Source organism: Bombus pyrosoma, linkage group LG2 (assembly GCF_014825855.1).
Source record: "Bombus pyrosoma isolate SC7728 linkage group LG2, ASM1482585v1, whole genome shotgun sequence".
NCBI lineage: Eukaryota > Metazoa > Arthropoda > Insecta > Hymenoptera > Apidae > Bombus > Bombus pyrosoma.
In genome coordinates, this window is record NC_057771.1 from 603,371 (window position 1) to 631,235 (window position 27,865).

At 40.4% G+C, this 27,865-nt stretch overlaps 1 protein-coding gene across 8 annotated transcripts in view; it reads left to right on the forward strand.

Annotated features, from left to right (window-relative positions):
• LOC122577582 (RNA-binding protein Musashi homolog Rbp6) overlaps positions 1–27,865 on the forward strand; it is a 759,888-nt gene that overhangs the window by 548,288 nt on the left and 183,735 nt on the right. For all 8 annotated transcript variants that reach the window (XM_043748942.1, XM_043748941.1, XM_043748947.1 and 5 more), the window contains one exon: positions 5,131–5,223. In XM_043748942.1, the coding sequence (XP_043604877.1) occupies positions 5,131–5,223 (93 nt within the window). The remainder of the gene's footprint in view (positions 1–5,130; positions 5,224–27,865) is intronic.

Consider the following 27,865-nt stretch of genomic DNA (forward strand, 5'->3'; position numbering starts at 1 on the left):
AACCGTGAAGAGTGGGCGAGTAAACTGGAAAACCAAGATAGAAGGGCGCGCGTGTGTGTATACGTGGCGAAGGTCTTTCAGGTTTAGGTTCTTGCGGCTGCAAAGAAATCGAGAATAGAGGGTGAGAAAAGGACTCAGCCTCCGAGCGATGAAACTATAAAGTCGCCGCTAGTAAGTTGTAAAATTATAATAGCCTTCCGGTATTTACATAATGCTACGGCATAATAAGTGTTTCCATTACCATTTCTCCTCTATCCGCTCTTATTTCCGCTAACGATCCTCTCGGTGTTTTCCATTCACCTCCTCAGTCCCTATGGCTTATATTTTTCCACCCCAATTTGTTCTTCGTTGGACACGCAACTGCCTGTATGCTCGAGTCTTCAATTCACAAAATTTATCGCGTTCCTTCCATCTTCCGAATATAATGAAATTTGCTGCGTTCTCTCAAATTCAGGACGAAACGAGTTGGTTAAATTTGGCGAAACTTTAATGTAGCAATTACAAGCATGGCCTTTGGCAATTCTTCTTTCGCAACATCGTAGACAATCCAACTTCTTCTCTTATCCCTATCCGTGTAATAAGACGAAAGAATATTCTTCGGTAAAAGAGGGGGTAAGTGGTACGTTTGGGAGCGTCGTCGGAGACACTGGCCTCCAGCTGAAGTGTCTTGTTTGCACGATAATGCGCTCATTAGGGAATGAGACCGAGCGTAGCGTAGCGTAATAAAATTTCAGCAGCTCGGCCGGCTCTTAGGCCGATACCCGCTCAGCAGCGGTAGAAACGGGATATCAGGAAACTTCAATTCCCTCTTTCGGCGTTTCCGGCCAAGCTGCAGCAAGTGAGCTGCCGCTGATGCAACTTCATTCGAATAAGTGGTTCCCCTTTGCCTTCGTGTATCTTCTCTTCCTTTTTTCGTTCTCGCTATTTATCTATGTCTTTCTCTCAGTCCGTTTGCTTCGTCCTTCTTTTTCGACAGCCATTTAGCTCTTCTCTGCCTGAGGTTTGGCCTTCTACCGATCTGTTCGGGTCTCTCTCCCTTACTTACTCTCTCTCTATCTCTTTCTCTTCTGTATACTTATTCCTCCCCTTTCTCGTCCCTCGTCTGCCAGTAGTTCTTTCACGAGGTACGTTTCCGCCGACGGAATCGAGGCGAGTCATTTATTTAATTTTCGAGATCCAGCCCGTTTTATTTTCATCCATGGGACTTCATACACTTCGCTGATTAGCCAGGCTTCCGAGCAGCCGAGGATCGCGAGCTATCCTCCGCCTCCCATGAGATGAGAGGGACACAGGGATGATCGCGAACCAGAGGGTGAGATTAGAGAGAGAGAGAGAGAGAGAGAGAGAGAGAGAGAGAGAGTGGGTTGAGTTTCAGGCACCACGAGGTGGAAGGACTTGCGCCAAGGGGTTTGCGTTACTCACCGGATATAGAGAGGTCTAAGCCCAGCCATCACTGAAATTACCAGAGTTTACCTCTTCTGCCGTTTCCGCTGTATTCAGCTTTCCCATTCTCCCGTCCTATCCGTCGTGCCTCTTCCACCTACACCATCGTTTTGTCTCCTTCTTTCTCTATTCTCCAAACGAAGCCTGACTACTTGCGAGCGCCGTTTTTCCGTTGCGAAATTTTCTCCGCGCAGCTTTATTATATTGCGATCGTGTTATTAAGATGCTCCGTCTAAATGCCATTCTCTCTTGTTCTCTTTTTTCCGCCTCGATCTCCTCGCATTGCCGTTGAAACGACCACTGGTAATTAGTTTCGCCACGATACGATGTTTCTGTTGCCGTGATTTCAACGAAACGCGTTCTCGTTGTCATTTACGAGGCGATCCTTACAGTTCGCTATATCGTTGCTTACTTTTCACTTTTTTTCTCGTTAAACGATCGTAATTTGTCTCGAATCGAAGCGTCGAAAACGATCGAAGAAAGGCTTCCGTGATGTTTTCGCGCCACTGGAATCCGTCAATCAACTTTTCGAGGAAAAGAAGGAAAACGTATCTTATACAGTTTCCAAAATCTCTTTTATCGAGTGCAGCTCGTATCCTTATTTACCGAACTTTTCAATGTGGGAGCAGTGTGCGAGCTTCCTTATACTTGTATTAGTTTTATTTTTGTCGCATCGCAATGATAGCAATGAATTGAGGAAAGTACAGATCTCGTTCGGATCTGTAAATTGTAATCCAGTTTTTCTCCTTTCAGCTATTTAACCTTGACAATTTTTATCCGTATATTCCTTCAGAGAAAAATCAAATCGTTTTAAACGAGTTTAATGTAATTTGTATTAATCGAAAGTAGTCTGTATAAGATCCAAGTTCAGTGTTGTAAGAAGCACAAAATTACAAAGGAGGTTTGAACAATTCACGTGCTTCTGAGTTAATAAACTTGAAAATACGTCGTCTTTATAGCTTGCAACAATAATATTTGTTTCCTAATATTATTAATATCGTATATAAACAATAGTAAATATTGTGATAACTTGTAATCAGGTTAAAGATATTGTACGCAAAGCAAAAAAGGGTATTTTATTCCTATTATCTGCATAAATTTATTCGCATAAATTTCACGGTTGTTTTATCCTAACGCTTATAAAACTATCACTCTAAAATACCTGACGCCTTTGTTCGATTCGTATTTCACGGATAATTATGTTGCAACATTACCTCTTTGTTAATGAATTTCAAACTATCGAAAGATGCATCGGTTTAATTTATACACATACAATAGATTTTCCCTCGAATTATTTCGCGTGGAATAGTTAAATATAATTCAGTATGTTAATAATTTTATCGTTGTGTTAAAAATTGTAATAAACATTTTTGTTCCGCTGTTCCTTTCAATTGAAATTCTGTAAAATATTCTGGCACAATGTTGGCGATCGTGAATTGACATTACCGATTTGAACAAATATGAAAAATGTCGCTGATGAAAGGATCTTTTTCGTAGAAACGGCGTGCCGTGCCTGACGCGGGCCATTCATATTTTATCAGCCTCCTTATCAATTTCTTAACCACGACCGTGCCATTTTTCAGCTGTCTTCCCCATTCCCTCTGTATACCATCCCTTTCCAATTCTTTCGTCCTCAAAACACGCTTTAAAAAGAACATTATTCCCGGCGCATTTTTGTGTTTGTAAGTCTACAAAGTAAACATTTCAAAGCGTATGGTAAAACGTTTTCAACATCCTCGGTACCTTAAATTTATTAACCATTAGTGTCGTAAAGAAAATGAACAAAAATGAAAATACAGATTTGAGCAAGATAAATTGTTTATTATAAGACACAATTTTTTTCTCTTCTGTTCAAATTCTTTTTCGAATAAAATTTTGTATAATATTTAAAACTAGGTAGTGTTGAGAAATATTCAAACTGCTTTCTTACTTTTTAAAGAAAAATTGTTTCTTCGACAGTTGATGTGCAATTTTAGCTTTGCGAATACGGGCGTTCATCATTTTGCACGGTTGCTTTGGTGGAACCTCTTTTAGCGAAATTTATTTTGTCGGTCGGTTAACAAAATTTATTGAAAATATGATAACGAGTTTCAATGCGTTGTCGCAAAGGAAATAAATATCGTTCCTGTTTCCTGTACGTTCCATTTTTCATGCCAAATATGAACACGTCCGATTTAACGGTACTGTGTACGACCATGTTGACGTAAATATATGTCTGTCGATCAATAGCTGTTTGTAAAAACCGTCTATACGTGTTCAGAAATTCGGATCGCCCGTTTAGGAAGCGTTGCAGTGCAAAATGTGAAAGACATTCTAATTCTATTGTTCCCCTTCTTTCAAATTCAAACACCAAAGAATATCCTTAGATAATATAAAAATTATAGACTTTTACTTGAACTTATAATTAATAGTTACACGTTCTATACTTTCCCTGTGCAACTGCCATTACTTGTTCAATTTATTTTTAAGCTTGTTAATGGGCCGTCTAAATTACGAGAGTAACAAGCTCTGACATAGTTATTCTATTGAAACAAGTTTACAGAAGTTTCTGAAACCTTTATAGCCGGAATTATATATTGGCATAGTTTTCAGAACACACGAACAATCACGTCTGTATGCAGAATGTTTCGTAACATGTGGAATCCATTTCGGTGATAAATGGGTGATACGAAAGTAATGAAAAAACTTTGTACGAATATTTATATCTTATTGCAAATTGGTAATGCTAAATTAAAACGATGTGTTCTATTGCACTTTACTCCCGAATTCTATATAGTAATTTTTATATATTTTTGTAAATTAACAAGTTTTAAGGCGTTATAATCGAGAAATAGTCTGGCTTGTATCCTCGATATAATGCGATGCAGTAAATCGTAATATACGAAACAAAATCTAATTTCTTTCTATACATGCCTCATCGTTTTCCCATAATGAAGCATATAATTACCACTTGTTTCAAACGTTGTTTAAACTTCTCATACCGGTCAGCATTACATGGTACTTGTTTTACATGATGATTCGTAGTACATGGTAAAAAGTTACGGCATGCTGAGTATAATACAATACTTCTGTTGTACGGTTTCGGCAAACAATAACATGAAACTTAATTATTACATTTATATGAACTCTAAGTCCCGCATAATATTGTTTTGAATAACTTGAAACCAACTAACTGTATTTCAGAAACTCTTGTATATATGTATAAATATTCTTTTGTATCGCGTAAATATAAAGAAATATAATAATATAATAATATATAATAATTCTGTTATTTTATTTCTTATCACTAAACTGTGGTATTCATATCTTTATAAATATAATTAGAAATAAAGTTTAAAGAATGGTAGCCAAATAAAGGAAGAATTTAAATCTACTAAATATTATGATGTGTATTATATTTTAGATATTCTACTTATTATTGAATGTTACGAGCATTCTGCAAATTCTTGCACTTCGAAATGTTTCATGAATGAACAAACATCTATAATCTACTCGTTATATTCTTGCTACTTTTATGATTTCTTAAGGGAACATCGTTCGTGAATTAATTTAAGGAAAATACATGCTACAATTTCTTACTACCGCCACAGTGTAATTTCTTAAACATTATTTTCTGATCACTGTATATGTTCTCTAACATTTTCAAGATATCATTAATAACATCGAATAATTTCTTTCTTCTTACAGATGGTGACAAGGACAAAGAAGATATTCGTCGGTGGACTATCGGCACCGACGACGCTGGAGGACGTGAAAAACTACTTCGAACAGTTCGGCCCGGTGAGTACACGCACCGAATGATGTTGATTAATGACAGTACGCGTAAATCACGACGTACGCAGACCACGAAACTCATGGTGACAAACATTCGACACCAAAATCGTATATCACTGACAGTTTGTCGCGTGTCAGAACTCGCTCGCAGGCGAAATCATTGAGCGTGTTGCTTCGCTCGGTTTTCTCGTCACGGTCCAGGCGGGCAGCCTAGGTGATAATCATTGCCGCGAGACCATAGGAATCATCATTTTTGGCGAGCGTGCCAACGCGACCGACACATTGCTTGATTCAGCGTTTTGCTTATTTTACGTGTGTTGTCCTAATCCGATGCGAACGCGATATTTGACAGGGCCAATGACTGTAAAAAGCTCACACCTCCCGTAAATCCCGTAATTCAGGACGTTTATCGTTTCAGTGATTCTGATACGTTCGCGTTTGCTTTATGCGTCTGTCACTTGACTCGTATGTTTAGTAAGCAAACATTATTGTACTGAATTCTTAGGAATTCTAAGATTTTTTTATTTTTTAAGGATTAGTAATTCTTCAATTAAAATAAAACAAAATGTAGATTTTGAGGTTTAGTATTTATGTGAAACGTTTGTTTTTGTTTGTATTCAATAATATTAGGAGAGAAGTAGTATGTTTTGAATAGTCAAATTCGCGACATTTTTGTTTGAGAACATAATAAAATTCTGAAATCTTCATCTAACTTTAGCATAAGAAAATCCCAAATTCTTTCGGGTATTGTTGTCTAGCAGATAGTTTCGCAATAGAAAAAGACGAATTCAAGCATAGTCACTGTACTTACAAATTCTAAAATTTTGTTTCTCTTTTATTATCCGCGATGATTCCCCGAGAAGCGTTGATACGACTGAAACGAGCAATCTTAGTATTCGAAGTGGCACGTCTCACGGTTGAATCGTTGGCAAATACGTTGGCTGTCGAGAGCCAATCAGAATTTTGGCAACTGAACGTGACCCACGTATCACATTGGTCGTGTTAAATCCCTTCTCGTCGCGTTGTACATCCTGGAACGCTCTCGAGACGCCCCCACTCGGCGCCGGTTAAGTGATTAGGAATCGGTAGAAGGACCACCTGAGACGAGAATTTCTGCTAATTAGCCTTTATCGACCTTTGGCGAGACTGCGCGGACCATTACGCGTTATTGTGCGAACTTCTCCGGCTTCTATCGCCTCGATAATAGCCGTCGCGATTCATCGGCCTCGGTGTATGAGACAGATAATGGTACTTGAGCTTGATTTATGAGTTAGTGGCAGTCGGCCGAAATCGTTCCACGTTCTGGCGATAACGTAAATAGAATTAACGGTTTGGTAATTGGTAATAACGACTACGATTTGCCTTTTTCTCTGCCCTTCGTCTGTTCCGGGACATAAAATTGACATAGTGGACGAACGTACAGTTGGTTTCGGAAGCATTATACGGGGAAAATAGTTGTCTACCACTCGGATTTATCGTTTCTTTATTTGCGATTGCTCTTGTAGTTTAAAGCTTAGAACTATTCGTAATCTCGCTTTTGACGATGAATGTCAGATGTTTCGATTGTTTCGTTTTATATGCCACGTGATTGTTTTCTAATTAGTAGAATTTCTTTTTCTTTTTGTTAAAATAGTTTGGGCAGTTTCATTTAAGTATTTGTCCTAAAATATAATTATTATTATTATTATTGACTAGAAAATATTATATATGTTCTCATGAGATTGTATATACGTTTATTTATTTACGAGGGAAGATTTCTTAATATAGGGAGACGTTGCTAGCATTAAATCACACGGAAAATACGACACCATAGCGGTAACAAGATTAATAAAAGAAATGAAGGCCGTGTACTACTGGAACAATGTAGACTGTCGTAAAAATTAAATAGGTTATCACAGCGAGAATAAAACAGGAAGGCCACTAAAACGTAATACACCGCGATTGTCTTTCGTTAATAAAGCAAAGACTTTAAAAACTTTATTTCGCAAATAATCCTGCAAATTTACAACCTCTACATAATCGCGAATATAAGAATCGATAGCACCTATTCCGAGTCTCACACTCGTCGCAATTTAAATTTAAACCTTAGAAACGATTGAATAATGTGTATTTCCTATAGCTTGTAACACTGTCGATAGCTTCGAATAAAAAGAATTGTTCCCGTCAAACATCAGTCAACGCGGAATCCATTCGAAATCATAATTCCGTAAAAGTATACTTTTCTCTGATCGTATTTTGCGATGTACGCGGAAATTCTGGAGCAAAAGTTGGCTGAAAACGCGGCGAAGGTTTCGTTTTGCGGTCGACGTTTTTCGAAAGTGTCGTCTGGTTTGCGTGCGAGATGGGAGAGCGGTTAGAAAAGGGAGAAACACGGGGAAAAGGAAAAAATAGGGAAGATCGTGAAAGTCGACGGTTGTCCACGGTTTGTGGCATGAGCCAGGAATGGATTTGAGATATCAGAGCGAGGCACTATCTCCGGCCTCTTGACTCATCCCAACCGCGACGATCTCTCCCTTTTTCAACCTTCTTTTCGCCGTTGAAACTCTCGTCCGGTTCCGAATGCAGAGTTTCCTGTTCACAATGGTACGAGCTCGCCTCCCTCGTGAGTCTGACCCACATACGGAGATACGATCGGACACACATCGTGTTCAGATACACGTAGAACTGTACGCGAATTGTCCTTCTCGTATGTACGATTATGGGATTGCAAATAGACAATATCGAAAACGTCTACCCCAGTGAAATGGATAAATTGATCTTTAGAAAAATATTTAAATTCTGTACGAAATATGAAATGTGTCCACTTTGCAATTCACCGTATAATTGTGGGACATTATTCTTTTGTGATTTTAGTGCAGATCCTTTTCTTTCCGTTTCCTTCTGTAAATCTTCATTCTTTTAATCCTGTGTACTTTATTGGAACCATTCGCACAATTTGCCTTTCATTTATGAAATACAGAAAAGGGAAGAAGGTAGTTTCTTTCCGAAACGTAACTCTTGGTTTCAAAAAACTTCATCAGGAATTCCTTGCATGCAAAAAATTAAAAAGGAAGTTAGGAAGATGATATACCGACTCTACGTTTTATATCTTTTCTCGTTTCATAGAATACTGATTTAAATAGATTAGCATTGATCGAACTGGTGGTTTCTTTCTCTAGTTATCCCATCGGCATTAACGCACGAGTGACGTGCACGTAGTCGCAAATTCACTGCGTCGAGCACGTCTGTACAAACAACCTCGTCCATGCTTGACTCGCAAACACATGAACTGCAGACTGAATTCAACCATATCCTTATATCGTTTGCTGGCCGTTTCAGGTCAGTCTACTTCTCGGCAACCCTGGATATCCCGCGCTGATTAGCGGGATAAAGAAGGGTGAAACGGAGGTCTTCGTCGGTGAAATAGCCACGGCACGAGCCGCCTGATAAAGTTAATGGTATTGCTGGTAATTTCGTTATATTCAGTTTCTTCGCGAAATCTTAGATTGGAACTCGTAAAAGAATTGCGACTATTTCATCCTTTCTTAACGAAGTTAGCTTTTCGTAAGATTTTCTTTTGCGTTTGATAGAAAGTAGAAAAATTTCTGCCTTTCGTGAAGCGATGATTTAATACTTATATATTTATAACATTTTCAAATAATGGATACTGTATTTATTACTGTATTAGCGCTTGATATAGATCTCTATTTGTTTAAAAAACCAACAAAATGAAGGACATTACACATTAACAAATTCTCGTTTAAGCTTTCCTTTTCAAAAATTGCTTATTTTAATAATATAATGAAGGTATGCTGTAGTAGGGAAAATTTGGCCATTATCACAATAGGTATCAATTTATAAAAATAATTAGATATTTCTATAATATAAGTCGGGAAAAGAATTGTAAACATCTTACTGTTACGAAATTTTATTTCTTAGTAAATTGCGAACCAAGTTCTATCAAACTTTCTATCATATTTATACGTCGTCGTAGTACCTTTCGTCCTTTAACCTCTTTCGTCTTTTATCCATTGGATAAAGTGGTCAAAACGGAGAAAGGAAGGACGACGAATGAGGGGAGAAGAACGAGCGAAGGAAATAAATCCTTATCCGCGAAATGGCGGAGCTATGAGTTGTTCGAGCGAGCTGATGATATTTCCAGTAACTGCATTATATTTATTTGTATCGTGGAGTTCCTTCACGCGAAAGGAACAATGTATCGAACCCAGGACTGATAGCAAACACCGATACGATCGAGGACGTAAACCTTATCAAGGATTTGCCCCATAAATCCATCCTGTCGATCGGCGAAAGGAACAAGCACGTTTTTCACGGATTAGTGCCGTCTTATATCGAGCGTAATGTATTTTTCGCGTTTAAATGGGAATTCATTCGACGCGATTGCACAGTTTATTCTTTGAGAAACGAAACGGTAACAGCTCTTTGTATTTCACGCGATAGAAACTTCTTTCACGATAGATAGTCGAGATTATCTCTCGGAATACATTTCCAGAAGTCTTTTCAACCATGTCCCAAATAATCAATAACAATGCTGATAATATTAACATAAGAATAATCGAATATTTGGAATTACAATGTACGAAGATACAATATCAAACCAACGAAATCAACGATTCGTGTAAGAAGAGAAAAAGAAGAAGAAATACGGAGAAAGAAACGCTATTTTGTCCAAGGCTAGTTTCATGAATTTTTATGTGTCGTGGAATCACCAGTACCGTACTGGATACCGAAACCCGTACGTAATTAGCCCGCGAGTAATTCCCGGCATCGACACGAATCCCACTTGCCGTAAATCGTAACCTTTCCCATGGATCGTGGTGCCGGTGACTTCGACTCCGTTGCACGCCGAAAGCCGCGCGATTTAAAACTTAGATGAGGGTATTCGACGACGTTACTTGAAAAATGAATGGGGATCCCAAAGAGGCACGGCTTAATTGCGCTCGCTTTCAACTTCCGACATCTTTCGTTCGACAGCCAGGAATGGGTAAAAGAGACGGACAAAGAGACGAAGAGAGAGTCGAAGAGACGGTGCAGGTGGTGCACCAGAGTCGAGACCTCTTTGACGCAGTGCTTAACGGTCGACTTGAAATTAAGAAATTAAGAATTAACGCGTCGTGGGATTGGTTGGCCAGTCCCTTCTTTCCTTTTTGCTTTCTTTCTTTCGTTCCACCCACCTTTTCCTCTATTTTTTTTCTTTTCTTCGTACCTTCCATCTCTCTTGGAACTATCGCCTCGGCGAACTCGTTTAATTCCAGGCCGCAAAGCGAACTTTGCTTCCGAGCGATCGCTTATCGATGAAGGGCTCTGCCAGGTCTTGCAAGCCTTCGAGAAGTTTACCCTTCGCTTCCCTAAGCTCGCTGAAAAGACAATTACGTCATCGAGATTGGTCGATTGGAAGCATGAAGATTACTTCGTTTTATCGGTACACCGGCTCCTCTCGAGAGAAAGTTAGCTTCAACTTTCACCATCGTGGTGTATTGCGTTTACTCGTCACCATTCGCTTCGTTTAGTTAAACAGTGTCGAGTTTATAACGGCGCGTTACACGAAACGTCCTTCCAGAGCCACTGTCTTTTAATGGAGCGAATGTTTGGAAAACAGGAGCACAAGTAGTAATGGACTCCGTTGATCAGACAGGAGGTGGGAATGGTTCGCGATTCTATTTATCACACCTTGGATTGTTCTTTTATCCTCGTGTTTTTTACTTTACGCTTTTTTCTTCTACGTTTGTTACGTCGTTTGTCCAGTAAAAAGTAGGGTTCTTTCCAGGTGAATAATTCTTTCTTTTCCTCGACATTTGCCAAGCTTCCACTTAATTATTACCAAGGGCAACGCGCTTCTACTTAGAATTTATGGAGCAATTAACCACGTGGCAGTCTAATCTCAGTAAACAGTTATTTAGTATCTCATGAAACAAATGTAGCGAAAAGCTTTCCTCTTACTTTCCACACAATGTTTTTCTATAAAACGAAGCAGTGTTAAATCTAAAAAATATTCTGCAAAGTGCTTCACGTCCGTCAGAGAAACTCCTTAACTCTAATAATTCTAGCAACAGAAGCAATTCTTGCAACTCAATGTCACGCTGTACACATAGAAATCACGATAACGTGACAACATAAGGCATAACGTGACAAATCGTACATATGTATATCGTATCGGGCCATTTACATGAATCGCTCATAATCGTTGAACGCGATCCTCTCTCACCTGTAGAGCACCGTCCAGCCGTAGGTAGTTGGAGATAGAGCGGGATTTCTCGAATGTGACAGGCTACGCGCCTGCGTGGATGAATAAATAAATTTAATGGCGCTTGTCACGTAGCAAAACGGGATAAATTCCGGGCGTCTGACAGCCATTTAAAACAATGCCGTCGCGAATACACGCCATTTGTAACCCGGTGCTTTTGTTTCACGTTGCTATTCATTCCGGTGCCCCCACCTCCCCCACTCATACTCTCCGTCCTTCCGCCTCCGCCGCCCCCGCATTCTATATCCGCCGACACCACCATCGTCCGACCAATGCTAACCGAACGAAACCGTGTTGCTAGATAGCTGGTGCCGTTGATAGCGACGCCGTGCACTTTCTGTCCGATTCACGATTCATTTTTTATCGCGATAAAAACGCAATTAAGGCGATTCGATAAGGCGCGAATTGCCAGAGGCGGTGGCGCATTGTGAGCTTCATCCTCCAACGACCTTTCACACCAAGTGACCGGGATATTCATCGGGTTTCGGCCACTGGAAACAATTGGGGGCTGTTATTCGTGGAAAAATTGCCACTTTCGTGGTATGGCGTGCAGTATAACGAGGGGAATCTGTCGGTTGCCAATGGGTCGCAATAAATCCGCTATTATCGCGGCCGGCTCGCGGTTTAATTGCTCCCCGAGACGTCTAGCCCCGCATCGATTTTACCATTAACATTTTTGGATGTTACCTATCTCTCGCCCTCTCTCGTTTTTTCTCCTACAATTCCTTTGGACTATGGCGATCCGGTACACTCGAAACGTTACCGCATAAAAAGGGAAACGATTCGTTGTCCGGTTCTTATTCCGTCGTTTTTACGAGTGTACCGACGAGAGAATTTAATTGCGAATTAGAAAGAAAGTAACTGAGGATTTAAACGGTACTCGCGTAAAGTGATTACCCTTTTTTCACATCGGACTATGTGTTTGTATAGAGTTTCAGATCGTTCTTAGGATACTGCAACTAATTTCACTCTCCCGTCTCTTTCTCGAAATACTCACGCGAGAGAACGTAGACGGGCGAGGATAGATCGCGCGTTTAGGGGACGGGGCGAAAGCATTGCTTCTTCGGGGATGAAGGAAGTCGGCCGAGCGTAGGTGTCGGGGCGCGTGGAATGAAATTTATGAAGGTCTTTTATTCCAGCACTTTGGGGGTCGACTTAAGTTTGGGCAATTTATTAATTTCCTCGTGTTTCGGTACCGTCGTCACGACACGACCTATTCCATCCCTTGAAAAAGATATCATCCCCACTCTTGCCAAGCGGTTTTCCTCTTAGTCGGTTAAACTCGTCTTTCTCTGACGATAAGATATTCGTGTCGGTCCATGGATTTCTTCGAGACCTCGAGGAGAACTTTGCGCGAATTATCTAAAGACATATTTTGTGTGGAACGTCGGATCGTTGGATTATAAGTAATTGAGAGAATTTTCCTTCGTCGAGTAGAATGAAATGAGATTATTTATTCATAGCAAACAATATCCCGTACGTGCCGATTAGTTTTCTGAAAATCCTCCTATACTGCTTAATAACTTTTTAATCCTGATTCTTGGACATAATAAGAAAAAATAATTGCAACGCCAAATATTTCTTTGAAAGTAATTTATTTTATTATTTGACTATCGGCTTTTCCGAAAAAGGGAAATTTTAATTTCGCAGTACGTTGGATAAGCGATTTAATATCGCGTTTAAACATTTTTTTATTCGACTATTCCCATGTCGACGAGAGAAAAATATTTCGCGTCAATTGCGGCATGAAATCGTCACATAATTGTCACGTTAACTGCAATTTCCAAGGGAAATTTCTATGAAAGAATAATTTAAAAATTAACACAAAGCCGGTAGTAACGTATTCGATAACGATTAAAATCCTATTGTAAAAGAGTCTTTTCATTAAAAATGCTTACGGTCCCAGCGCGTGGCAGGGTGCAAGAAAATTTCCAGCCGAAAAATTAAAAACATTATCCTAATTGCGCTCCAGAGTGTCGCAATTAAAATGTTGCCTGTTCAAAATGAAAATGTGTCATGCTCTAAAGCGTCGGCCGTTTTGTTCCGTTTTCCATTCATATTTCCTCTAATTAGTTCATACAATCGAACCACTGTTCTATTAATTCCTTCGATTCTATTAATTTAATCCGTTATTAATTCACCAGTTCCTCTTCTTCTGTTAACCCCGGCGAATTATTATTTCGTTGAGATCGGCCGCGAGTTCGCTTCACCCTGAAACGCAATTAACTTTGGCGTTTACTCGTTTCTTAAAATGCCCGTTTCACGCTGGAACGCTCGTCACGACTAGTTTACTTCTGCCATCTACCAACGCTGTTTTCTGACATAATGTTCGTTACTAGAAACTCTTTAAACTTCTCGCAAAATATTTCGGACATTAACACTTTTGTGCTCTCTATTTCTCAAATTCCAATCGCCATTGTATCGTAGTATCACTGAAAGTTTGCCAAAAAATTGAAACATCGCGTCGGGTCAAGTACGATTCTCTTATCCTACACAGTGGCGTGGGCGTTGCTTCTGACGTCTCAGAGATTCGACCTCGCTCACTGCAACGTCACCACGACGCTGGATAACCAGTTGAAAGCTCGTACGAAGGTTTCATCTGTGCGCGAAGTCTCGCGTTTCTTGGACAAAAAGGGGTTTGAGGGATGCGGGAAACGAAGGACAGACGAGGAAAGAGAGAAAGGACGAGAAACGGCGGCTCGCAACTCGTATGCTCGGTTGTCGCAGCTTTTGTCTGGCGATGCAAGCATCATTAGCGTCGGACGTAATGAGCACACTAATCACCAACAGACTGCGTTGCGTCGTGGCTGAAGCACCCCAGCAGCTGAAGGAAAAAAAGCATCGCGTCTTGCCGGAGACGCGACAACGCGGCGTGATGGCAAGAGAGAAAAGCCGAAGAGGGCAAGTGGCAGAAGTGCGCGCGCGAAGGGAGAAGCACCGGGAGTATACGTGCGCGGAGAAATCCACAGCAGAAGAGTAGTTTCCCCGCGGGAAACGCGGATAAGGGTGGACCAAGGATGGGTTGATTGTTGTTGTACGAAAATCGGTTGATTGTCGTTGCTGTCAGGAAAACCAACGTTGCTAGCGATATCGTTGATGATGTCTGAGCTTCGAAATCGAGAGAGCTCGTTCTACTCTTGTAGAAATATTTTATGTTGCTTTATATGTGATACGTATATTGCCCGGTTTATTAAGAGTGTGTTTGACAGGATGTCTTGCGATTTTTCTTTATTTTTTTTTTTTTTTTTTTTTTTGGAGTAAATTTTCGACGAGTTTTAATATAAAATTGTATTAAATATAGTCAATGATTGTATATAGAAAGAATATTGTATCTAAGATGCAAACAGAATATATTTGTAGTCTACGTTCTCGAAATATTGTAGGAATTTTAAACTAAACTTTAACCCTACAATTTGAGCGCAGGGTGTAGAATTTTATTTTGTATTCTATATTTTATGCGATAAAAAGCATTCATTTTGATGTATTAATTACTAATTGGTTTCGACGTATAAAATATAAAATGCAAAATGAAATTAAATATTTTACAAGAAATAACAATAACGGATAAAATATCTTCAGAAAATTAACTCTATGAAGCCTGAATTTTTAAAATGTGATCAGAGTCAATATGTATATCGAAAAATTCGAATTAACCAGATTAAAGGCAATACGATAGATAAAGAATCAAAAGAACGCACGAGAGAAATTGTAGTGGGAAATTTAATAGATCGTAGGCCAGGAAGAAAATGAAATTTAATCTGTCAAAATCCCCTTTGTTAATCTCGCGTTCAAAGAGCAAACTGCAAACGCCCCTCTAATTCGCTGTACTTTATTGCGTAAAATTTAACAAGCCGGCAGCGTGTACACGGAAAATATACGCCTGATACGTGGTCGCACGTGTTTCATGCGGATGAAATTTTGGACACGACTCCTCGCGGTCTTCCATGCCGTCCTACCGTCAATACGGGGGGTACATGGTTGCTTGATTACAGTAATTATCATGATACAGATTTACGTATTTGTCATGTCCGTTGCGGGAAATACGTTGCATTAGTCATGTTGGCTAGCAGATTCATTACTGTAATAATTACATAAATTCACGTTACGTTACCGCTAATTCGTAATCACGTATTACCATAATTATCTGTTACGACGATTCATAATTACGCCACGTTGACGGTAATATTGCCAAGGACACGTTTCATCCTTTACTAGACGTGAATTTAATTAATCATCATTTGCCACGTATATATGTAATAGCTCCTTCTCATTTTTGTAGTAAAATCCCGTTTATCCGAATGTTACGTTCATCAAGGCCCAAGCACCATCAGACAGACCCTTAATAAACCTAAGGCCTCACCATAAACTGAATCTTATTAGCTTGCAGGAACCTTTAATCCTGCAAGTATTTTCGGTTTATAGCTGATACTAAAGACAGTCCTTAGGTTTATTGCACGTTCTTGCAAATTACGGAGAAAACGGATATCTGTCTAACGAAAAAGCTGGTATTTCCCACAAACAATGTCGCCCATGAACCACGTTGGAGGAGGCTTCTTCCTCCTATCTTCATTCCTAACGTTGGTCATAACCAATGGGCATCGCGGATCGTTACCCTCACTTTCCTAACGAAAAGTGTGAGCAACGAATCTGTTTTCTTCATACAACAAGGACACCCATTCCGAGCTTTCCTCCGTAATCACACAAGAACTTGCTCTCTAGACTTGTTCCACAGTAACATTCAAGCAACAGTCAAATCTCACCAGTCAGTTAACACCAGCTCAAATCAAAACACAGTTCAAGGAACAGCAAAAATCAGAAGTCAAGTTATCAGAATCTCCAAGTCGAAGATAGTCAATCGACAGAAGAGACATCATCACAGTCACCAACACGAAGCGAGTCTCAGGTCGTACTCATTCGTAATTGGTCATTCAACATACATAACCTTGTATCACATTGAAGTTGTTGGATCTTTGAGAATATATATTAACCTGTCAATATCAGCGTTATATTCACTCAACCACCCTTATTATCCCAAAAGAAATAAGGGGTCGAACGATTCGTGGCGTCGATTAGTCAAATCGTAACGGGAATTTACGACTCCCGTTGGCGCGCTTCTTCGAGATCGCGTCTACCCGCGAACGGTCGAAAATGCACCGAACAAATCGGGAAAGGAGAGGCGAAACAGTTAGGATAACCGAGTAGTTCCGATAATAGAAATTTACGCTTAAAAAGTCTGAATAAGAGTATCGTTACAGTGGATGCGTGTTCTATAAATTGTCGTTTTGACATAATAACAAACTATATATATTTTTGATTGCTTTGGCGTATCTATCAGATTCTACATAGCATTGCATGCTAGAGATTTATAGCCTAATGAAAACTCAGCTATGATTTTGTATATCTAAAATTGCAAATAAACGAAGTTCTGCTGTAATTATTTCTTAAACTTCAGGGCCAAAAATATCTTTGTCTTATCATGTTCTCAGTTCTGCTGGTTAAATTAATCCAAGAAATCTACTCGAAATTGATCCGACGCGATACTAATTTCAACCGGTAGGTGGAGTAATGCGTAAACGATGGCCATTTGCATTTCCGGGGAACGGTTTATCGCACAGGTATTTGCACGGTCGTTTTAGGGTGTGCAGGCCATTTCCCGCTGAGTGCCGTTTCGGTATAGAACCCGTGCCATTTTAAAGCAACCTCTCCTGGCCCTCGTCTCTTATTCCCTCGTTAATTTTACATCGCGAAATCGTCGCTATGCCGCTGCATATTCGAGAACGACCGTAAATATTGTTACCAGCCAGCATTCCCGGAATTTCGCGCGCGAAGAATCGCCTTCCTCCCTCGACATTCTCGACGACAACGACGGGATGTAATTGCGAGAAATGTTTTGCTAGTTACCTCGTAATTATCCTGGACAATCTTGTCCTTAGGTTTTCGAATATCCTCCTCCGTTTCTTGATATTGGATCGTTGAAAACGGTGTACGTTTCCACGGTTATAAGATGCTTCTTTGTACAGCTTCATCTGTTTACGGAATTTCAAAGTGGAAGAGAATGCTAAGCAAAGATGAAGAAGTTTAAACCGAAAATCGAGTGTTATTGGAGTGTAACTGGTGTTATAACTGTTTATAACGTCAGAGGTATATTTATTTCGAAACTAAGAAGATGGGGAATAAACTCGTGGAATTCTCATTGTTTCGTGTTTGTGTTTGCCAAATCTTTAATGTTTACGCTAATAAGAAAGATCATGAAATTTAGTTAAATGAAATTTTATCACTACAAAGGAAACAGAGATACTGGAATTTTTCACTATTTTCTAGCTTGATATTCCTCCGATGATCATATATCAGAAATTCTCTTTTTATAACCTTCGCGAAAAAGAGTATCAAGGTTATAAACCATGTTTATACCGTTCGACCATTTCTGGCAATAAATCTGTGCAACCTTCCATAAATTTCGTTGGACCCAATTCGCGAGCGATCAATTCATCAACCGCTATATCTACAAGAAAAAAGCGAAGACCTAGAATACCTACACAGAAAAACTCGTATAAAATGTACGCTATCTATCAACTGATATGACGCAGGACCATCAACCACGCCAGTTACTATGGGAAAAAAGCCGCCCATATAAAGGTAATTTCCTCAAAATTTTCGTTCTTTATCAACGTCACTGACGGAGATTCGTAACACCTCGTAATCGCTCCGAAAGATTCGATTCAGAGAGTATTCGATTGCAGCTTTGGAACGAATTAATCGACGAGAGCAGCAGCTCGTTCACCTGGAGCACGGTCCGAATCGCCAGGGCATTGTGTCAAATAGAATCGGATCACGAAGTAGGTCGTTCACTTAGCGGGGACAGGACGGTCCAGGCACTAAAGTCGAATTTAGACCTCGGTGAATCGGCCGCAGCCGGAAATGGCCCAAACGTCTGACTCGGAACGGTCGAAGGAATGGAAAGATCAAGAATAGGGGAAAGAGGCTAACAGACATGAAGAAAGGAGTAAGGAGGAACCAGAGGAACACAGCAGGCCACGGAAAATGAGAGAGGGAGCGAGAGAAAGCCTGCATTTAACAGTCCCGTTAAACATTAACTGCCGCTCTGCAGTTTTCCCCTATAACTCCGGGTTAACTTTGATTGCAGTTAACGGCCTCTAGGGATACTGCCTTTAAAAGGGAAGAAGAGAGATGGGATGGTAGGGTAGGTTGATGAAGGTGGTAAGGCCGTGAGCGTTATAGACAGAGAAAGAGAAGAAGAGACAGAGAGAGGCTGGAGGAGATGCACGATGGAGAATCAGACTACAGGAGGCATCTTATAACTTTTTATAATTACTCAAGACTCGAGGGTTTAACTGCTGTTTAATTTCATTCGGCAATTAACCGACGCTTTATCGGCGGCCGAAACACCTCGAGCCATCGTCTCGACGGTCATCAAGCGGTGTTTTATTCGCGCGCCCACTTCCACCCCCGTTTCTGGGCTTTCCATGTTGTCGTCGCGTGCAAATCGGAAACGACAATGGAGAAATGTGGTCGTCCGTTCATCGCGCGGCATTTCAATGACGACATTACGTGCCAGGCATGGAATCCGTTAATGCAATTAATGAACGCATTGTGTCTTGCGGTTTACGAGTTACGTGGTTAGGAGACACCTGGGGACACGAACATTTTATACACGCCCCTCGCAAAACGTTTGCCTGCGCGCGTATTAAACTCTCGCGGAACAGAGATTCTTCGATCAAAGCGAACAACGTGAATCAGCTTGAATGTACATTTTGAAATCTCGTTATGGGCGCGCACGTTTTGCGTGGCTCACCAGGCGGAATTTTCGTGACGGGCACGTTGATTTACCGCGAACAATCGACGGGGAATAAATACATATCGTGACAAACAAAAACGAGCCGCAGTAACCGTTACATTTACTTATCTCCGAATATGTGCGAAGTTCAAAGAATTTATCTGCGAATACAATTTGTTTATGCAACAACATGCGCTGCTATTATTTTCAATTAATTTGTTTATGCTTAATTGCGTATTCATTCCTAAAGCAAAAATCGATTTCAAAATCGAACTTCTTTGTAAATGCAAGAATTATGAGGAGTATATTATTCTACATTACGGAACTTTCGATGTATCGTAAAGTTCCCATTAAAATGCAAATATTGTTGCAAAAGTGTTCCCTCAAATCACGGGATATTCTCTATTTTTAACGATTCAATTTCGATTTGGCATAAAAATATTAAATCATCTATACTTCCTAATAGATTCGGTATGCAATAATTACGGTCTGCGCTAGTCAGACAGGTTTAATTCCTGACGGAAGTGAACGAGCAAGGAATAGTCGTTTCAATTATTGTCACCGTTGAAAATTGTTAAGGAGATCCAACGCCCACGGACAAGGAGGGGACCAATTACAATGGCTGCGTTGAAATTGCGATCAGCGAGGCCGGCTGTAAATTAAAAGGCAGACAACGAGCGTTTGCAGCTGACAAGTAATGAGGCGTATAATGATTTTATCGGGCAATTGTCGGTGTTTCATGTTGCAATGTCGATTGGACGCGAATAATGGTCCGTCCGCATGAAGCATTCGATCGTTGATTGCCCATTCGACCGTCTGCTCCGGACGCTCGTTGCGTTTGACCGCGTCGACGACGCTTTTTCCTCCCTCTCTACATTGTCCCCGATCCCCTCAAAAAAGAGATACAACCATGGAATCCCCGACCGATTAAACCGAAGTCTCGATACTAAACGAGCAATTTTACGGTACAAGACAGTGCTTCCTCGACTGTGATAATTCGATAGAATAATTCCCCGTCGATCGTGCGGCTCGTTTCGTTGCTGTACGTGACGATGATTTGGTGAAATCGTCCAATGAGTTTCGTTCCTCTTCTAATCTGAATACACCAATGAAAAATTTTAATGTTTTCTAAGATCGATGCGAATAATATTTTGGATATTTTCTATGAAATGTTAAATTCCTCGAGCAAATTCTAATTAACCGTGAAGTCAACTTATATCGAATTTTTCAAAAATTTAGCGTTTTTATTATATATAAGTGTCCCAAAATATATGGACAATATTTGAAAAATCACGTTCCCTAGAACAGTACTTGAAACTCTATCAAATTCGCGAATAACAACATATTTTTCCTTTCTCACAAAAGTGCCAATTCTCATATACTGCAAGTGCTATACTGCAAGAATAAAGCTTGCGTGAGACTTCTGTGACGTTGTCGAAAAAACGTACCTGTGTGTTCAAATTATTGCGCATAAGTTAACGTAACAAGCCAGAAATCATTATATGCCAGAACGACAAGGGTGACGTTGGAGAAAAGAGGTTAGAGGAGTCACTCTGAACGAGACTGCTCTGCATAGTTGGAACTGCGAAATACTCCTGGCGCGTTGAATTCGTTTCCGTCGAAATTTGTTTATGCAAATAATTCGCAGCAACGACAAAGTCGGCGAAGGTGTATCTCCTGTTTTCTCTTTCCGTGTTACCATCGTCCATTTGTATTTCAAATAGGACGGCCGAGATGCAGTCATATTCTTCGACTCATCCGTCTTTCATATTTTTCCACACCCGAAATGAAATTTTCCTTCGGTGTCTCGATGTAACTGAAAAATTAAAAAAGGAAAAAAAAATATACTGAAAAAGAAAAACTGAGACAGAGTAGAAGAAAAGGGATGTAGAAACAGAGGAAACGATTCAAAGTTGAAGAAAATGGGGACCGATGTGCGCCATGGCGTCTCGTTGGAATTTCTTTGGTGGATTTATTCGTGAAGAAAACGTGTACACGCGCGTGTTTCGGTGTCGAGCAACAAATGAAACACGTCGACATTAAGGCTACGCGTTTTCCCGTCTCGAACCGACAGATTTACACTTGCAGTGAATCACATTACGTCGTGAAATATATTTTCCAGGCTTGAATTAAACCTTGGGTGTGCTTGATGCATCGCCTCGCCCGCGATCCATCGTCGTTCGAAATCTCCCAACGTGGTCGTCGAAACCTTTGCGTTTCGTGAATGTTGAATTCCGTTTCTTTATACCTACCATCGATGAAAACTGGGTGTGTCGTATATTACTCAGTCAGCTTCAATATTCGTTTACATGTACATATGTATATCGGTAATGGATTATAGCGTTAAAACCATCAATTTTTATCACGGTTTCTGGTTTCTAGAATTATGCAATCGTAAAATAATTTTCTAACTCCTTTATTATTTTCTGGATATTACTATTTTCGCAAGGAATTTATATATAATAATTCCAATGTAATTTTTATATAATTCCTGTATAGTATATTTTTATTTTTGTAATACAATGTTTCTTATAATTTCCACTATATCTCAATCTATCTTTAAATTCGTAATAAGTAACTACGTATAGTTCCAAATCCAGTGACTAAAACACGCTTTTATAAAAACTTACACACACACACACATACACACACATACAAAAATGCATTTCCCATTGCGTTTCTACAACTGCTCTGATCGATCCAATTGCTTGCCACGGGCCAATATTTCCATGGCTCGTTTTCATCGAGCTGGGATCGATTTTAAATTCTCGACGCAAAAGGGTTCGCACCCCTGGCTCGGTGGAGCGCTATAGATGCACAGGGATCCGGTACTCGGTGGCCTGCAACACCCTCGGGGGAATATTTCACCGTAGGAAACGGCGTCTAGATTACGAGTTTATCTAAATGGCGCTAGAAACGCGGGAGCAGCGTTAGAGTGGCGGCCAGATTATGGAGTGAGCTGGGGCCGGCTAAGGTATGCCCGTGGGCTGGGGATGTTTATGGTTTCACGACAGGGAAAATTGTGTCCCCGGGATAAAGCTACGAACAGGAAGAGATCACTCTATCATCCACGGGATAACTGTATTCGAACTAAGCCGGTCACAAGTGGCCAAACGCGAGAACCAATGGATAGTTATTGCGTAGAACGTTTGTGGCTCCTATGATATATTTTTGAAAATAAAGGTACTCCAAAAATGATCTTTGAAGATGATTGTAAAGGAAAGATTGGTGAAACGCCATTACTATTTTGATCAATTTTCTCTTCGCTTCGCTTATCTTTGCTTTCCATTTTCTTATGACTCATTTATTACGTTTATCGTGAATTTACCTCTATTTTTTATACGATAAATAAACAATAGGATAAATCGATTTTAGTAATTGCTTGAATAAAAGTAGCTTACGTGGAAAAATATTCCACCGATAGCCGTATTCAGCTTTGACGAATTTCTTTTTTTCCAGGAAATCCCCTCGAAATTCTTTAGAAATTGCTATCTTAATACCAATAACCCGGAAAATTTAATTCTATTTTCGATCAGGGACGACTAAACGATAAAATATCAAATTTCCTAGGACTATAGCCTGAGTAAAGATCTCGTCGTATTCGAAGCAAGCGATCCTATTTCCAGGCTTTAAGCGACGCGCAAAAAAGAATTTTCTTCTGGCAATGCTCACGCTTGATTTAGCTGCAAGCCTACCTCGCCGAAAAATCGTTTCCTCCGGGGATATGACGTTGTGAACGTAATGCTCGTTGAGCGAAATCGAAGTCACCGCCGAAGATGAGGTTAAAATCTAATAGTCTGGCCCTGGTATACTCTTCAGGGGGAGAGAGGGTTAAGTGTGGATGGGGGCGCGTCCCTCGAATTACAACCGGATGACGAAATTTTGATTTTCCTGGAGCGACGCCAGCAGCCCTTATGTTACTCGATTTTACACAGCGATACGAGTTTGACTTCTGTCTGTCGCGAGTTTGTCCACAACCTTCTTGGAACAACGTCTCGTGTTTCAATCGAAAATTCTTTATTCCCTTTGTTTCTCCGTTTCTTGGCTCACTCTCCACTTTTACCGTCTGCTGGAAAGAGAAAATGCGTTGATAATTGCTTTTTCGGATGATCGACGTGAAATCTTGTTTGTTCCTTTATTGTCAGATCTCTTTGGAGGTTTTCAATCATCGTCTCCTTATTTAATCCTGAAATACATGTATATTCATTAAACTGTCTTTCTTTATTTTTATGATCAGAAGGTAATTAGGTCCAAGTATATTAAATTTCGTAGCATGTAGTAATACTTTCACATAACTGTAAATATTCAATATTATAAAAATGAAATGTAGAATCTGATAAAGAAACGCTTCATTGGAAAATAAAAATACGTGCAAATACCTTTTCTAGCTGCTGTAATTTCTCAATATTTTGTTGGCGGTATTAAAAAACGACTTAGTATCATATTTAGAATTAGTAAGAAAGCACGCTGAGACAGTACCGTTGGAACTTACGAGCGTAGATCAATATTGAAACGAGGGAAAGAGATTTCGAACATAGTGAAATATCTCGTCGTTAATTAAAGGTTAATTTCCTCGATATTTACATGGGCGCGTATCCGACGTGATTCCACGCGAAAAGACGGAACATCTGTTCATGCTGGTATTCTTTGAATGAGTCTAACCCGCAGCTGAATCTTCTTAAGATTAGTTGCCGGTGGGTAGATTCCGCTTGCAAACAAAGCAGTTCCTCATGTTCATCAGACGTCCCAAATGTTCCAGTACTCTAGCGTAATAACTACTAGATGCGTACTTACGCGGATGAGATTATATTATCGCGAATTTACACTGTAAATAACCGAATCACGCAATATTCTGTTTTTCATCTCTCTTCACCCTCATCTTGAGTATGTGTTTATCATTATAGTAAGGGAATAATATTGTCTTTGAAACGATTCGATAATCTTTATCGTCGCCAACGAGGCGTGGAATAGATCTTTGATACCTTCATTCTGCTGGTAAAGGAACAAAGATAGAAAGTTTTGCAAGTTCTACTACAGCAGAAGAAAGAGTTTCGAGCGGTGATTTAACAAAACCCGAATTCTTTCGAGACACTAAAGTCTAACTAACGATCGAAGTACTTGATTGCTAAGAAGAAATTGCTTCAAATTGGATGTTAAATAGGACAGTAGAATCTTTACGTCAGATCTTTATAAAATACTTTACTATGGTTAATTTGGTGACCTAAAAATCCGTAAAAATCACGAGTCGCGATGACTTCTCATTTACATCGTAATTGAGCGTGCATTGGACGCGATAGTGTCTGCCAGCGATTACATGTAACAATTTAATAACTGTCTTGATTGGCAAAACAGTGACGAAGCCGTGGAACAATTTATCGCTATTGAAAACCGCTCGCAAAACCGGTGATGATAAGCAGGATACGACAGACCGGGCAAACTGAACCAATACACGTCGTTCGAACAAACTGAACCGATACACGTCGTCCGAACAAATTTGACTAGTTCCTTTGTTTGTTGGAAAATGCGCAATAATACAATAAAATCCGCTATTATCGAGAAACGTCGTGCACGCGTTTCTGGCGTTCCCCTTTTTACCCCTTTGTCTCTCCTCTTCTCTCTCTTTTCTACCCTCGCCACACGCCGAAGCAACGCAGCGTCCTCGTTCTCCCGCGTGGAAAATAATGATGCGTTTGCGTTATTCTGACGCGTTTGTCTTTTCGAATAAAATGAAAACGTAACGAACTTCGTTGTGAAATAAATTGCAAGCCCGCCACGAAGACCAGGAGCGAGGGGAGGAAAGGGGTGAATGTTAGAGGAAGGGGTAACGATAAATCTGTAAAAATTGCATTCGCCTAACGATGGGTGCATCGATGCGAAAGTGATAAGAAACAGGAAGCGATAAGTGCGCGTGAAACGTTTTTGCCATCCGCTAAATCTAGCGTGATTAACGCGAGCCAGGAATACTGCAAATTACATCGGGGGTGCTGCAGTATTACCTTAAATCTTTTATTATTTTTTTCCTCTCACCGCCCACATTCGGTCCCGTGTCTCTTTTCTTCGCACATCGTTGACCCAGAAACTTTGAAGCTCGACGAAAAAGCCCGTGAAACCTTGACAAATTAAAGCGGAGACGGTCATTAAGTAATAGCTCTCCGGTATAGTCCCGGGGATTCCTCTCGATGGAACGAAATTCCGTCTGATAGTTGAGAAATGGCTTGATTCGGGGAATTGAGCACATTATTAATGAAATTACTTCGAGAAACGTTGGGAGAGTATGATAAACGCGCGGCAAACGTGTGATCCGTGTTTCCACTTGTGGAATTTAAATGTGCCATTCGTTTACGTGCAAGTTTTTAGATTGTTAGCAAGATACCCTTGTCAAAAATCTGAGTTAGAGAGAAAGAGAAAGGGAGAATATATTATTTAGGATTTGGTTCGGATATAACAGACAGTGACAAATTGAGAACGCGGTTACATAATACGATATAATAAATAGAACCGTCTGTCATGTACTTATTGATGTCTGAAAATGATGCATGCGTGAAACATTAATGCTTTTGTGACACGATAATGCATGAATTAAATTCTATCGATGAAGTATTTAACGGATTATTGATTCCCTGAAACCTATGCAATCAACATCTCCTTCTACAATCAATGAAAACGTTACAATCCATCTGCATAAATCTTACAAATTACACTTTGCATTAAGTTCTCTTGACAAAAACACAAAAGAACGTTAAATCCTCCCGTCACATGGCAATGACGACGATGGTAAAACTAATCGCTCACCGAATCTCGGTATCGAATCCCCTTTCAAAAATCGCCAGGAAACGAGGAAGGAAAAATCGTCGTTGGAAAACAACGCGACGATATAATCGTCGCGTATCAATAGTACCCAGCGATCCGGGAGCAATATAAAAGGTTTCTGCCGCGATCGTTCCGCGTTTCTCAATTGCGTTCGATCTTTAAAAATCGTGGAACTGCATATGCGGGAACTGTTACTGTCGGGTTTGCCGGTGCACGCTCGAAATCCCGGCAGCAGCTGCATAAATATAGTTTCGCGCCAATGTTTTTCATCGGCAGGCGTCGGGGCGGCGCGCGGCGAGAACACAGATTATTCCTTCTCTGTTTATCCACGCTTCATAGTCCCGTGATTTTTCCGCAACGGCGCTTTGTCGCGGCACATCCGGCCGCTTCCGGCGCACCCGGGCCCGGAAGCAAGATGGCCGCTGCTGCCACGCCACTGTGGCTACGATGAAATATTAGCAGAAAAGCCGGAACGCTGTGAGAGAACGAACCATGGTAGCATAGAGAAGAACGGGAAGCGAGAGAGAGAGAGAAAGAGAGAGAGTGTGAGAGAAGGACAGAACGTCGCACAGACACAGGACCCCCGGGAAATTTCGGAAAATTTTTTGGCCACGACATCGTGGAGTGACACTAGTCACGAGGCAACGCCTTATATTCTCACTTTTGCTTGGTTTCTGACGGAAACGGTTGCCTTCGGTCATGTATATTTGGCAAGACTCGTGTCTCCCACGAACGGAATGCACGACCATCAGGAAACTATGAAAATTGTATAAAGAGGGGGAATGTTAGAGAATAGGGAGGCGAGGGCGTACAGGGAAAAGTATAAAGTTGTTCCCTTGACAGATGAAAGACCTGTTGAGGGAATAAGAGTAGTTTCTGGTTGAAATACATTCGCTTTAAGATTACTTGTTTCGTTCCCGTTTCCTGTTCTATCCGTCGCGTTTTCTCTGATGTATTTGCTAAGTACAACTCAAGTGACTTACTGTTAATCTTTTAATGGGAATCGATTGTTTCGTGGTCTTCTAAGAACGTTTACGGCTCTTGTATACAAAGTGAACAATAAGAACATGAATTCAGGTTCTATAAATTCTATAGTGAATGCAGATTATTTTAATAATAATTTGCAGCATTGCCGTTCCACGTTATGCGACCACAATACTTCGGATATTTCATAAATCATTCCGTAGCTTCCCTCACGCCAAATTGAGTCAATACGTGGAGGAGATGCTTGACGACAAGACGTTTTCAGGTCAGGTAGGTAACCTGAGGTCACTGGTCCACAAGAGTTCATTTATAGTCGAACTCCGTTTGAAAGGTCACTGCGCTGTTGCATTCTGAGAACGATGCAATTGTCTTTGCGAGTTTCTCGCCACTCGGAACAACCGAATAATTCCATTTAAATTCCATTCACGATTCATATTTCCAGCATCGGTCTTTATCGAACTACTACCACCTATTATGCAATAAAAAAAAAAAAAAACTGAATTTCAGTCATTTAGAGAGTCTCGATGGACTTGGATGTAGATGTCACGAGTTCCGTTCAGTTTCAACTAGATGGAAACTACTTACTTTGAAGTACCAGTAATACTGTGGAAAGAAATCGTCTCTAGAGGAAGAGATAATAGGGGATTCATGGATCGAAGGATCGCGCTAGTGCATTTATAGCGCGATCCGATAGCTGTGTGGAAATCGGCGTCTCTATCCCGACGTTTATTTAGTTTCGACTTTCTCCTCGATAAATAATTCGGTCCTGCTACTATTTTCTTTCGTACCGATATCGTTCCGCTTCTCTATTCCTC